At 46.3% G+C, this 11850-nt stretch overlaps 2 protein-coding genes across 2 annotated transcripts; one reads left to right on the top strand and one right to left on the bottom strand.

Annotated features, from left to right (window-relative positions):
* Nucleotides 1-6278: 6278 nt before the first annotated feature.
* Nucleotides 6279-8582, top strand: LOC123153552 (serine/threonine-protein phosphatase 7 long form homolog). Its single transcript, XM_044572629.1, has 4 exons — nt 6279-7057; nt 7132-7242; nt 7341-7503; nt 8205-8582. The coding sequence occupies exons 1-4, from the start codon at nt 6279-6281 to the stop codon at nt 8580-8582; spliced, it is 1431 nt and encodes a 476-aa protein (XP_044428564.1).
* Nucleotides 8583-9881: 1299 nt separating this feature from the next.
* On the bottom strand, nt 9882-10465 carry LOC123155030 (uncharacterized). The gene is made up of 2 exons (XM_044573606.1): nt 10214-10465; nt 9882-10135 (listed from the first exon to the last, which is right to left on the bottom strand). The coding sequence occupies exons 1-2, from the start codon at nt 10427-10429 to the stop codon at nt 9905-9907; spliced, it is 447 nt and encodes a 148-aa protein (XP_044429541.1). The 5' UTR covers nt 10430-10465; the 3' UTR covers nt 9882-9904.
* Nucleotides 10466-11850: the final 1385 nt, after the last annotated feature.

The raw sequence follows: 11850 nt of genomic DNA, 5'->3' as shown, positions 1-11850 counted from the left end.
TATGATGTGGCATGTTAGTTAAGAAGAGAGAGAGAGAGTAGTATGGTGACCCTAGAAGAAACGGTGCTAAGCACGTGTACCTAGGTGGAAGCACAATTCTAAGTCTACAACGAATTAAATGCATGATGCTTAGCACCTAAAAGCTTAGCACTTTTGCATTGGAGACTTGAGTTGCTAAGACATTTAATATGCTTAGCACCTTATCTAAGCACCTTTGCATTGAGAGAGGTTTCGGGTCGTTTAATTAACGCATATCAATTCCACCTATGCCACACGGCCCTTTCCATCAGATCGCTTAATTAACGCATATCAATGACCAATTGTCATGCAAGACGTGCATGCAGGGAAGTGTGCTACTACAAGGAGTCCAAAGAAGACGATCAATCAAAAGAGCTGCAGTTATTACCCAGCAAGATATCCGGGAGATCGGAGAAAGTACTACTCTCCCTCTTTTTTGAACACTTTTTTTAACACACTACTCTCCCTCTAGTACAACGAGTACTAGCACAGTCGTTTGATCAGCCGAATACAAATACCAACAAAGTTCAACTGCATCAACCGTAGAATATAATATTATCGGATGCTATCCGCCCTATCTAATTTATCTGCACATATTATTATTTTTAGAGCAATTACTCCGGACTGCAATATTTTTATATGCAGATAACCGATCCCTATAAAATGACATCGTACCTTGAACACGAAGGCCGGACCAGTGTCCGCACCGCAGGAACACACGTACAGCCTGCCGCCCCAGCGGTCCGGTCTACATCAAACACGTGAGGCGACACCCACGTCCACGCTGGCTTGCATCGTTCAGGCCGACTCCCACATCCGCAAGAACAAGGCCATGAAGTGCGATTTTTTGTCCAAAAGGACCCCCTGCCGAACGCTATTGACAAAAAAGACTACCTACGGATAAAAATGTCAAAAAAGACCCCCTGACTAGTGGCGGCAGGTGCGGCAGGCGACACGTGGCACCTGCCGCCACGCCAGGAGGCGGCGGGCCCGGCCGCCACTGCAGGAGGCGGCCGCGCGCGGTATAACAGATTCGGCACAGTGCAACGGAACGGGTGAGGCCAGGTGGGCCACGCCGCCACTGGCTGAGGCAGCCGCTGCTGCCCATGCCGCGCCCAGGCCGACAGCAGCATCTTCACGGGAAGCGAGGCGCGGGCCCGGCCGCCACCGGGTGAGGCGGCAGCGCGCATGCGGCCCGACAGCCCTGACGGCGCTGATTTCTACGGCGCTGATTTCTATGACAGCGACCTGACGGCGCTAATTTGGACGGCCTGCTGCAGCGCGTGATTTCCGCAGATGCTTTGTAAATTGGAATCTGATTCCCGCAGCCTGCGTGATTTCCGCTTCTTGCCGACACCCGAGAGCGGTGTAGTTGCTACGTGTGATGAGACAACGCAATGCTGGAATCCGAGGCTGCGGTAGCTGAGTGTACCTCGTTCTGCCGACAATACAGTGCTCCTCCTCTTTATATACGCACAACCGCGGCTGCGCATACACTCTCTCGAATATCTCTCCTTGCCTTCACTGCCTCTCTACTCTGTCTAAGTCTAGAAGAATACACAGAAGGAAATACTTGGTAGCTACTTTCACTCGTGATTTTGGCCGATTTAGAGTTGGTTTTCGAAGATGGTGAAGTTGAAGAAAAGATAGATTAAGGTAAGATCTATCCATTTTTGTTGGTTTTGTTTGCATGCATGATGTTTTAGTTCTGTTTGATTAGTTCCTAAGTGTGTACTCTATGTTGTTTTAGGCATTATTTCAGCACTTGGAGGAGTCATTTGGAGTTTCTGGAGTAGGATTTGCCGTGCTAAGTGAAGTACGAAGGGGGAGATCAAGGTATGAGCTTTGCAATACATGGATTTTTTTGTGATGCACGGTGGTAATTAGTTAGTCATTTAGCTCATCATTAGCTATGTGATGTTAGTGCTTAGAGGTTCGGAAAAAATTCAAACGACGGATACAACATTTAAACTATTTTTTTGATAAGAGTAGGTTGAAGATGTTGTATCAATGTTAGTTGCATACATTTGTATTGACATGCGAGAAGCTCTTAATACGGTAATTAAGAAAAAATTACACTGTAATTGTTCATTGGATGTGGTATGATATTTCATGTGGTATGTTTATTAATAAGTCTATGGTTAGGAAATCGTAGGTCTACTTTGTTATGTCACAATAATCTAAATTTTATATGTTAAGATTAGGTGGTAATGTACTTAATGATAAATGTAATTAGGTAAAATAATTCATCTTAGTAGCAAACAAGGAGGAGATGACGTGATTGAAGAAATTGTGTTACCATCTTCGCTATCCCTTTTGAGATGATGACCACATACATGCAAGTGTTATTTTCATACTTTTGATAGCAGAAAGAAAAATCCGTGTGTAATATTGATGTTTATGTGATAATAGGTTGACTCTGTTCATATTTTACTGGTGACGGATATTTATTCGAACTATTTGGACACTTAATTGCATTTGCAAGCACATCCATATTGGACCTAAGGTATAAAATGACGCTGTAATTTTGTTAATATTTTTTATATTGATGTACTGTCATGCCGCTGCAAATATTATTATTTGTAAATAAATGAAATTTATCGTATGATATGAAAAACATTATATCATGCCGGAAGAAATTAGATATTTTACTCATATGATATTTAAATATTATTATCGTAATATTATGTTTAGTGGTTGTTTGGATAGCGAGTACTTACCCTCAGTTTTGTCATAACCTGTTGTAAGGAAATTATGTAGAAAACCATATTTTACGAAAAGTCGTTTTTCCAGAAGCTAAGTTTTTGCATGTTACGAGAACTATTTTAGGATATTTTTGGGGTAGTTAGAGAAAAGCAAACCGAGTTTTAGTTTGTTACGCTCATAGACAAATTTGAGAAAAATAGATCTTTAAATACCCGTTAACCAAACAACCCCTTAAAGTCTAAGCAAATGATTCTAAAAACAAACCGAATATTTATAACGAAAATACGGTTATTATTTTAGTCATAAGATATGTAAATGTTGTCATCGTTACTAAATGTTCAGTTACTAATTATTTGAAATGTAAACATGTATGTTGGTTAGGTACTATGGAAAATTTAGTAGTGTACTATGGGAACGTCTTACGCGACGGTCCATGCGGGGTGGATGTGTCCTTCTGTGAGTCGACTACAGTAGTGGTGAGAGACATGGTCAACGTGGGTTACGCAGCTGTTAGAAGGTGCATCCGAGCGGTGTTTGGCCCAGTGATGCAGGAAAAAAAAATGACAATGGAGGCCTTCGTCGTTGACGGAGAAAATGATGGGACAGTTGCCCGTTGGGGTTTGCGGCCTGTCACAGGTGATCGGTCGTGGGGGTCGTACATGAGGTTTGCAAGCAATCCCAATAACTCAATGTATGGTCAGCCGATGGTGTATGTGGAGTTCATTTCAGTCACTGATGTTGCCGGATGCAGTAGCAGGGGTGGTGAGGTCGAGTTGGCCATCACATCAGCCCCTAGCATCGGCCCATCGGAACCGACGGGCGGCCAGCCTGTGTATGACACAGGATATTGGTCGGCGGCCGTTGACATGAGCGAACACGTGGAGGGATTGCCGGAGGCGCTAGATGATGATGATCATTCTTCTGCGTCTTCGGAGTCAAGCGGAGAAGAAGATGTTCCTCCTCAGAGGGCGGTCGCGGCGGCACTGCAACCTGGGTTTTTACAGGATATGAGCATCACCAACGAATTTCACTCTGCTTCTGGCCTAGGAGCGGGAAGCCTGGAGGTTGGGCAAGTTTTCCCAGATAAGAAGTCTGCTTACCAGGCAATGGGTAGCTATGCAATCGGCATCCACCGCCAGCATAGAGTGAAGCAGTCTGATAAAAAAGAGTTGAAGGTCATATGCATCCACACCGCGAAAGGTTTCCGTGGAAGAGTTCTCGCTAGACTGAAGCCTGGGGTATGTCAGTCATGGCATATCACAAAAATAGTGGAGCATACCTGTGAGCAAACTGGGACTCTTTCAGATCACTGCAATGTGACAGCAAAATTTGTGGCACAGACGATGGAAACAATTGTGCAGGGAAGTCTCAACATTAGTGTTAGGGCTCTGCAAAAAGATGCAGAGGATCTAATTGGATTCCCTGTTAGCTACAGCAAGGCTAGGCATGCGAAGGAAAATATATTCAAGAACTTGTATGGTACCTATGAGGAGGCATATTCTTATGCCCCTAGAATGCTTCATCAAATAGCAAGTGCTAATAGGGGGACTCAAGTTTGGCGGAGAGAACGTCCAAACCCAATGAACCCGGGTGAGCTAATCCTGGACCGCTTATTCTGGGCATTCGCCCAGACTATACAAGCCTTCAGGCACTGTCGCCCGGTATTATCTGTTGATGGTACCTTTCTCACTGGAAAGTACAAGGGCACACTATTGGTGGCGATTGCAGCGGATGCAAATAATCAGCTTCTTCCTATTGCATATGCATTGGTCGAGAGCGAGAACAAAGATAGCTGGTTGTGGTTCCTGAGCTGCGTGAAGATTGGTGTCGTGAAAGAGCGTAAAGGTGTTTGCATCATTTCTGATCGCAACACTGGATTATTAAGCGCTCTTGAAATAATTAAGGCGTCGGAAGAAGAGTGGGGCTGGCCCGATCTAGAGGGAAGGTGGTGCATGAGGCATTTGGCAGCAAACTTTTACTCCAAATTCAAAAACAAGGATTGGTTCAAGTTATTCAAGAGGATGTGCATGCAAAAAACTGTAGCCAAAATGAATGCGATATGGGCAGGTATCAATGGTGAGATCGACCGCGCGGCCTTGCCGCAGAGAGAAGACCGGAGGGGTCGTAGGACGGCCATAAATTTGAGCCAGTGGATCATCGAGAATTGCCCTCATTTGGAGAAGTGGGCACAAGCTCACGACACCGGGGCTCGGTATGGAATAATGACCAGCAACATGTCAGAGGTGTACAATGGTGTTCTTAAAGGGGTGCGAGCACTGCCTATCACAGCCCTAATTGAAGAAACTTGGAACCGGACCCTGTCATACTTTGCAGACAGGGTCACCGTCGCCAAAGCACAAGTTGAATTGAACAAGCCATGGTCCGAGAAGATGCAAAGACATCTGGACGAGAAAGCAAAGAAGTCCCAAAGTCATGGCTGCAGGAAAGTGGACGCACTTAGGAATAAGTGGGAGGTCAATGTGCGAGCCAAGTACGTTAAGGGTCACCACAGAGGATCAAAAAAGCAAGCTGTCACCCTTGGCTCAACCTCCTGTGAGTGCACTTGTAACAAGCCCAAGCTTGAGGGCTACCCTTGCAGTCATGTGCTCCGGGCGGCTGCTGTTCAAAAAATCAGCGTCGAGCCATACATATCGCCGTACTTCAACATGTACAATCTGTACAACACTTGGAACGGTGAGTTCTGGGCTTGGGGCATTGATATGAACTATAAAATGTTGTGGCCAGATGGGCCGAAATGGATTCCGAACACCGACTTGATGAGAACCGCAAAGGGACGACGTCAGTCTAGGCGTCATCGCAATGACATGGACCATAGCCAGATGGGAGAACCAAGGCGATGCCGCGTTTGCAGGTGTCCTGGACATTCACGCAAAGACTGCCCGTATCGAGCCAACAACAACGCATGATGTTGATATATATGTACTCGCCATGTCTATTTATATTTCTACTCGTTATGTGTACTTATATTGAATTTAAATTGATTCTCTTTGTATTATTGTACTCCTGATGTTAACTTCAGATAATTAATGTAAATCGTATCTCTTTGTATTTTTTAAGTTAATTTTGATTTGCATTTGTATTTCTGTCTTCCTCGTAATTTATATTTGTATGTTTGTGTGCAGGTTATGGGTGAAGTGCCAGTGCTTTTGCAGGGGCCCCATGACGCCGGGCACCGTTGCCACCTATTTTTGAAACCAAATACTAAGCATGATTATCGGCCTTTCAGACTTCGAACCATAAAGAAAACATGGCCAATACACAATCATTTCCTTGCTCACCTTGACGCTTATGGACTACAAGGTTTTGCTAGGCTCACATCATGCGACGACCAAGTACGTTCGGACCCATCCCTTTTGACATCCCTCGTTGACCGGTGGAGACCTGAAACCCACACCTTTCACTTTCATTTTGGGGAGCTTGCACCTACACTGAAAGATGTTTCTATGATCACTGCTCTACCAATTAGAGGTGAGCCGGTAGTCTCTCCACGAGTGTCTCCATCTTGGGCATTAGATATAGCAGCCCGTCTTGGGATGGAAATGCCAGATTCACAACGTTCTGGTAACCCTCGGGGCATCCCACTCGTCTGGCTTCGTGATAACTTTCTTAATTTATCTAGCTTCGCCAATGAGGAGACGAGAAAAAGACATCTGTTTGCATATTTGTTGTGGCTCCTCGGGAATCTATTTCCAAATTCACATGGGGACGTTGTTGTCCCTGGTCTCATCTACATTGCAGAGAATATGGTAGATGAACCTTTACCCGAGCAGCCAAAATACAGCTTCGGTTCTGCCATGCTATCTCATACATACAGAGGCTTGTGTGATGCCACGCAAAAAACCTCTTTCGCACAAAAAGCTCCATTACTTTGTGTCGCCTATGAGTTTCTACAGTTGTGGTCCTGGGAATACCTCCCTGTAGGACGACCTCGTATAGTACAACCCATATACCCATATGACTTTGGCGAGGGTGCTAGCGCAACTATGGCCACCAGGTGGACAAAGGCACGGAAACGTTGGTCTCCAGATATTGCGAAAAATTGTTACCCTATGTACCACCAGCAGTTTGAGATACTTGATGAGGCAGAAGTCACATGGAACCCGTGGACTCAGGACCAGCTAAAATTGGTCTTTGATGCTCGACACTTCACACCAGGCATGTTGACCGATAGTGCATTCTGGCTGACTCGCAGCAACTTATTGTTCCTGTGGTGTGTTGAACCTTACAACCCAGAGCGTGTAATGAGACAGTTCGGTCTCTATCAAGAAATTCCACCACCTTTTCCCAGACGTATCGATGAGGAAACACATAAGTAAGATGTGACATCCCTAAATAGTTAGTGTCATTTTTAATTTACTAAACTCACACTTTGTTACATATTTGCAGGCTAACCAATATGGGCAGGGGTTGGAGTTTATACGATTGGAGGGAAGAGAACAGTGAATGGGTACACAAGTGGACAAATGAAGCGCTAGCAGATATAGTGCGTGAACTTAGGTATATTTTATGTACATTATTTTTTTACGATGATCATACGATGCGTGAAGATGCTTTGCTTTCATCACAAAGGTTTATGTAATTATTTAATTTTGCAGGCCGTACGATGGAAGTACAGATCAAGCGTACAAGCAGTGGTACTGCATGAACACACGTGCTAGCCTGGCCAGTCAGCCAGCTACTATACCAACACATCTCACACAAGAGGAGCAGGCGCGGAGACATGTTGAGCTGCATGCAGCTTACTATCGTGACCACCTGGTAATCACTTGTAACTTTTTTAGGTCCATCATTTCATAATCATTGGAACTAAATAACATCCAAATATTGTTCAGCTTGAAAATGTCAACGAAGTAGGGCAGATGGCTACGGATAGCATGCCGGCCCAGGGCCCATATCGCAAGACATTCCAGAAACTTTTGCAACAATTCGTGGCAAAGAAGTTCAGATGCGGTAGAGGCGACGACGTTGCCACTGGAGCATACATGCCGGTAGCGAGGTCAGCCAGACCGAGTGCGGCACCGTCGTCCAGACCGAGCGAGGCGCGTACGAGCCATGAGCAATGGGGGGAGGGTCCGAGTACTAGAACGACATTGCCACGACATGACTCATCTCTGCCACTGCATCGCTCTTCTTCGATGCAGCTTCGTCAGGGGCAAACATCTCAGGACCATGGCACGGGCTTGGATTCGATGCCCGAGCAGTTTCTTTCCCCTAACCCATATGCGTACACAGGATATGATGCATACACCCAAGGTGAGGGATCTCAGCCGTTTCTCTCCACGCGAGGGATCCCCATGCCCGAGGAGACTCGGGTACCAGATTTAAACCAGCACCAAGTACAATGGCCAGACAGTATAGGAGAGGGATATGCTCAGGTAGTCATGTTTACATTTCAATGCATTTACAATGATATCATATATTATCCTCTAACAGTTTGTTTAAAATGTTTCTATGTGCAGGACACACCTGATGTTAATTGGGGCGATGAGAACACCCAACGCGGCGTCAACACAGGCCTCCGAGGAGCATCACATGATCATGGCGTCAACACAGGCCTCCGGGGAGCATCACATGATCTTGGCGACACGGTTACATCATTAGTTACAGAGTTCTTCGGAGGGGATGTTATTGGCCCATCTTTTATCCTCCCGGAGTCACAACCATACGCCTACAATTACGCTTCAGGTTCGCAACAAGGATTCGCGACTCCACCACCTACGCAGGACTCGCAGACACATGAAGCCGAAGTGGAGTACGGCCGCAGTCTTCGTGTGACCCGGCCATCTAATCGCTTGTCGCCTTCCGGTCGTAAGGAAAGGCCAGGTGGTCGTCGTTAAGTACGGTGATTCATCTATGCACGTGCGCGACCCATTGTATCTATATATGTGTGTATCAGACTTTTCGATTTGAACATCTATGTTTGCTGAAATAAAAATGCACCAGTCAACGCTTTCCCCTCAATATTTTCAGGCAACGCTTTCCCCTCAATATTTTCCCGCCAACGCTTTCCCTCCATATGTTCCGCCACCCGTTTCCCGCCAACCCCTTCCCGCCATATCTTCCCGCCACTCGTTTCCCGCCATATGTTCCCGCCAACCCTTTCCCGCCATACTGCACTCGTTCTTTCCCGCCATTTTCTCCTCTCTACCTATAAAACCCCATTCAGATGGAGGTGGATAAGCATTCGAGTGTAGTGTAGTCGAGATGTTCCATTATCCTTTCGATCGTAGTTTTCACCCTGGGATGAGCAGGACTCTTCTGAGGCTAGCTACCGATTTCAGGATGGACAATAGAATAGTTCCATAGGACGAACTCACCGGTAATGACACCATAATGAATGAGTTGGCTCACCAATTACGTAGGTCTAGGTGGCCTGAAAGGACCTATGAGGAGGTACGTAAAGAACTTCTTAGGTTGCATGCAAGGTGGAAGAATGTAGTGGAGCCGAAGAGTGAAACTTTCAGAAGGACTGCAGAAATGCATCCATTTTTATGGACTGAGGAGAGCGAGGATGAAGATGATATCTTCATGCCGCCGCTTCCGGGTGCTGCATCATCAAAGGGCAAGAGTTCTGCATCGTCTAAGGGCAAGAGTACTGCATCCTCGAAGAGCAAGAGTTCTGCATCGTCCAAGGGTAAGAGTTCTACATCCTCGAAGGGCAAGAGTTCTGCATCGATGGAGGATGACGATGATGCCTTCATGTAGTTTTATTCCAGTTCTACCGTTTAATTCGGATGTACTTGCATTATTAGTTTGTACTCTGTTATTGTAGGGCATTATGTTCTATCTTAATTTTATTTTGTAGTTGTTGCACGATGTTCGATATTAGTGGAGGGAAAGAAAATGCCACTACTTTATTCTTAAACTATATTTTTTTTCCATTACGACACGGCACAACTGAAAATAAGATACATTGTAGGAATATACCTACATTTAACTCCTGAAATAAAGCTACATTAAAGTGCAGAAATAAAGATACAAATGATTGCGGAATTTTAAATACTACCACAGGAATCTACTGAGTCCAGCGTGGATATTTTCCTTTTCCATCGCCAGCTTCTTCTGCTGCCTTGGCCTGACGAGCCCTTTCTTTCTTTCTCTGCCTCTCTGCCTCACGAGCCTCCTTTCGCTGTCGTTCCTGCTCCTCCATGCGACGAGCCTATTCCCTGTTTTTCTTTCCCATTTCCTCAAAAAAACAGTGTTGCTCCGCATAGTATTCTTTTAACTCTCTCTCTTGCTCTGCTTTCTCCTCAGCTTCCGCCTTCTCGCGTCGCTCTTCCGCAAATAAACTATTCCACGCACGGCGACTTCTTTCACGAATCTCAGTCACTGTCCAAGCCGGCTTCTCCGTGTCAATCCAATGATAGTACATGCACAGAGGCGGAGGAGACTACAACAAGAAACAAGAATGTTACTAAAGAATCAATGAAAATACCAACAATATTTATTCGTGATGGTTAAAGCATACCGGAGGCTTGTCGTACTCTGAAATAGCTACGGCAGGATCTTCCTCATAATTGGCGCACATGAAAAACTTCATGCCCAACCAATCTGAAAAATCCGTCACCTCCTTCACCTTGCAAAGATCGCCACACCAACATCGCAGGACTGCCACCCCAGGAGGCAAACTTGCGTTCTTCATTTTCCTCGGCCTAATGCTTTGATCCGAGCAAGGCAAACTCATACCGACTGAAAAAAATTGTGTTATACACTTTGCGCAGTGGCGATTTCAAGGATGGCTGGACGAGAGCCTCGGTGTCTCCTTTTATAAGCCCAGACGATAAATAATGGCGAGAAAATTAAGCAGTAAATTTTAAGATCCCTGTAGTGTCGGCACAATAGCTTCCCGCAGTATTGGATTCCCGCAGCGAGTGACTGATGCCGTCGCATCCTCTCAAGCAATAGCCAGAGCGATTCTCACAGTGCGGTCCTATCCGCTGAGGCAAAAGAAGCTAAAGCAAGACTGTTTCTTGGGCGAAAGAAGCATCAGCGTGCATTTTCCCGCTCGTGGGAATCACCGCCGTCAGGGTCGCTGTTGCACACGGGAATCAGCGCCATCTGCAATAGGGAAATGCGTCGGGCGTGAAGAAAGATGCCGCCTCCTCCGGTGGCGGCCTGGCCCGCGCGCAGCTGAGGCTGTCGGACGGGAAGCGACAGCGGCAGAGCTCGCCGCCTCACCTAGCGGCGGCTGGGCCCACCGCTCCTGGCCCGTTCCGTCGCACTGTGCAAGAACCCGTTGTGCACCGCGCGGCCGCCTCCTGCGGTGGCGGCCGGGCCCGCCGCCTCCTGGCGTGGCGGCGGGTGCCACGTGTCGCCTGCCGCACCTGCCGCCACTAGTCAGGGGGTCCTTTTTGACGTTTTTATCTGCAGATAGTCCTTTTTGACAATAACGTTCGGCAGGGGGTCCTTTTGGACAAAAAATCCATGAAGCGCAGACAAGACGCAAGGGATGCAACAACGGAAATCAATGGAATAAAGAAACAAGCATTATTGCATGGCGGGGCTCCCTTAGGTTTGATGGAAAACTACTCTCGTTGAAATTCAAGGAATACTAATACTAGTACATCAACTGCTACATCAAGCTCGCTGCCAAATTTTCAAACAACAAGTCGTCATGTACACTTGTACGCAGCCGATCTATCCATTTGGATTCAGCCGCCCTGACATGCAAAGTCCATCAGAGGCAACCTGCAATGCCCCTGTCGCTCATATGGGCTGCTAGTCTCCACTGCCAAGAAGAAATAACAACGGGACTACGATAACTACATGTACCAGCACGTACTCCCAAATACAGAAACAATATTTTGTTAGATCAGTGGAGCACACGTACATCAGCTATCTCGATCGTCGGACAACTACGTCCACCACAGAATACAAAATAATCAGGTGACATCGCTCCTCGGCTGCGTTCGCCCACGCCAAGCTACTATGGTCCAAGACTTTGTCATCTCATTAGATTCGAAGCAAGTGGTTGCTGACATTGTTAAAGGAACCAGAGGCAATTACGGAGCCATAATTAGTGAGGTTAAGTCTTCCCAAATGATAATGCCCACACATATGTCACTTATCAACACGCCTACACACTCGATGCTGTTCAATTCATTT

Source organism: Triticum aestivum, chromosome 7A, assembly GCF_018294505.1.
Source record: "Triticum aestivum cultivar Chinese Spring chromosome 7A, IWGSC CS RefSeq v2.1, whole genome shotgun sequence".
NCBI classification, from domain to species: Eukaryota; Viridiplantae; Streptophyta; class Magnoliopsida; order Poales; family Poaceae; genus Triticum; species Triticum aestivum.
This window is presented reverse-complemented; position numbering and strand designations above follow the sequence as displayed.

Coding starts and splice junctions, on each gene's coding strand:
- LOC123153552 (XM_044572629.1), top strand. CDS start 6,279: ATGGAAATGCCAGATTCACAACGTTCTGGTAACCCTCGGGGCATCCCA. Junction 7,058..7,131: donor ATCGATGAGGAAACACATAA/GTAAGATGTGAC, acceptor ACATATTTGCAG/GCTAACCAATATGGGCAGGG. Junction 7,504..8,204: donor CTTACTATCGTGACCACCTG/GTAATCACTTGT, acceptor TTCTATGTGCAG/GACACACCTGATGTTAATTG.
- LOC123155030 (XM_044573606.1), bottom strand. CDS start 10,429: ATGAGTTTGCCTTGCTCGGATCAAAGCATTAGGCCGAGGAAAATGAAG. Junction 10,136..10,213: donor CAGAGTACGACAAGCCTCCG/GTATGCTTTAAC, acceptor TTCTTGTTGTAG/TCTCCTCCGCCTCTGTGCAT.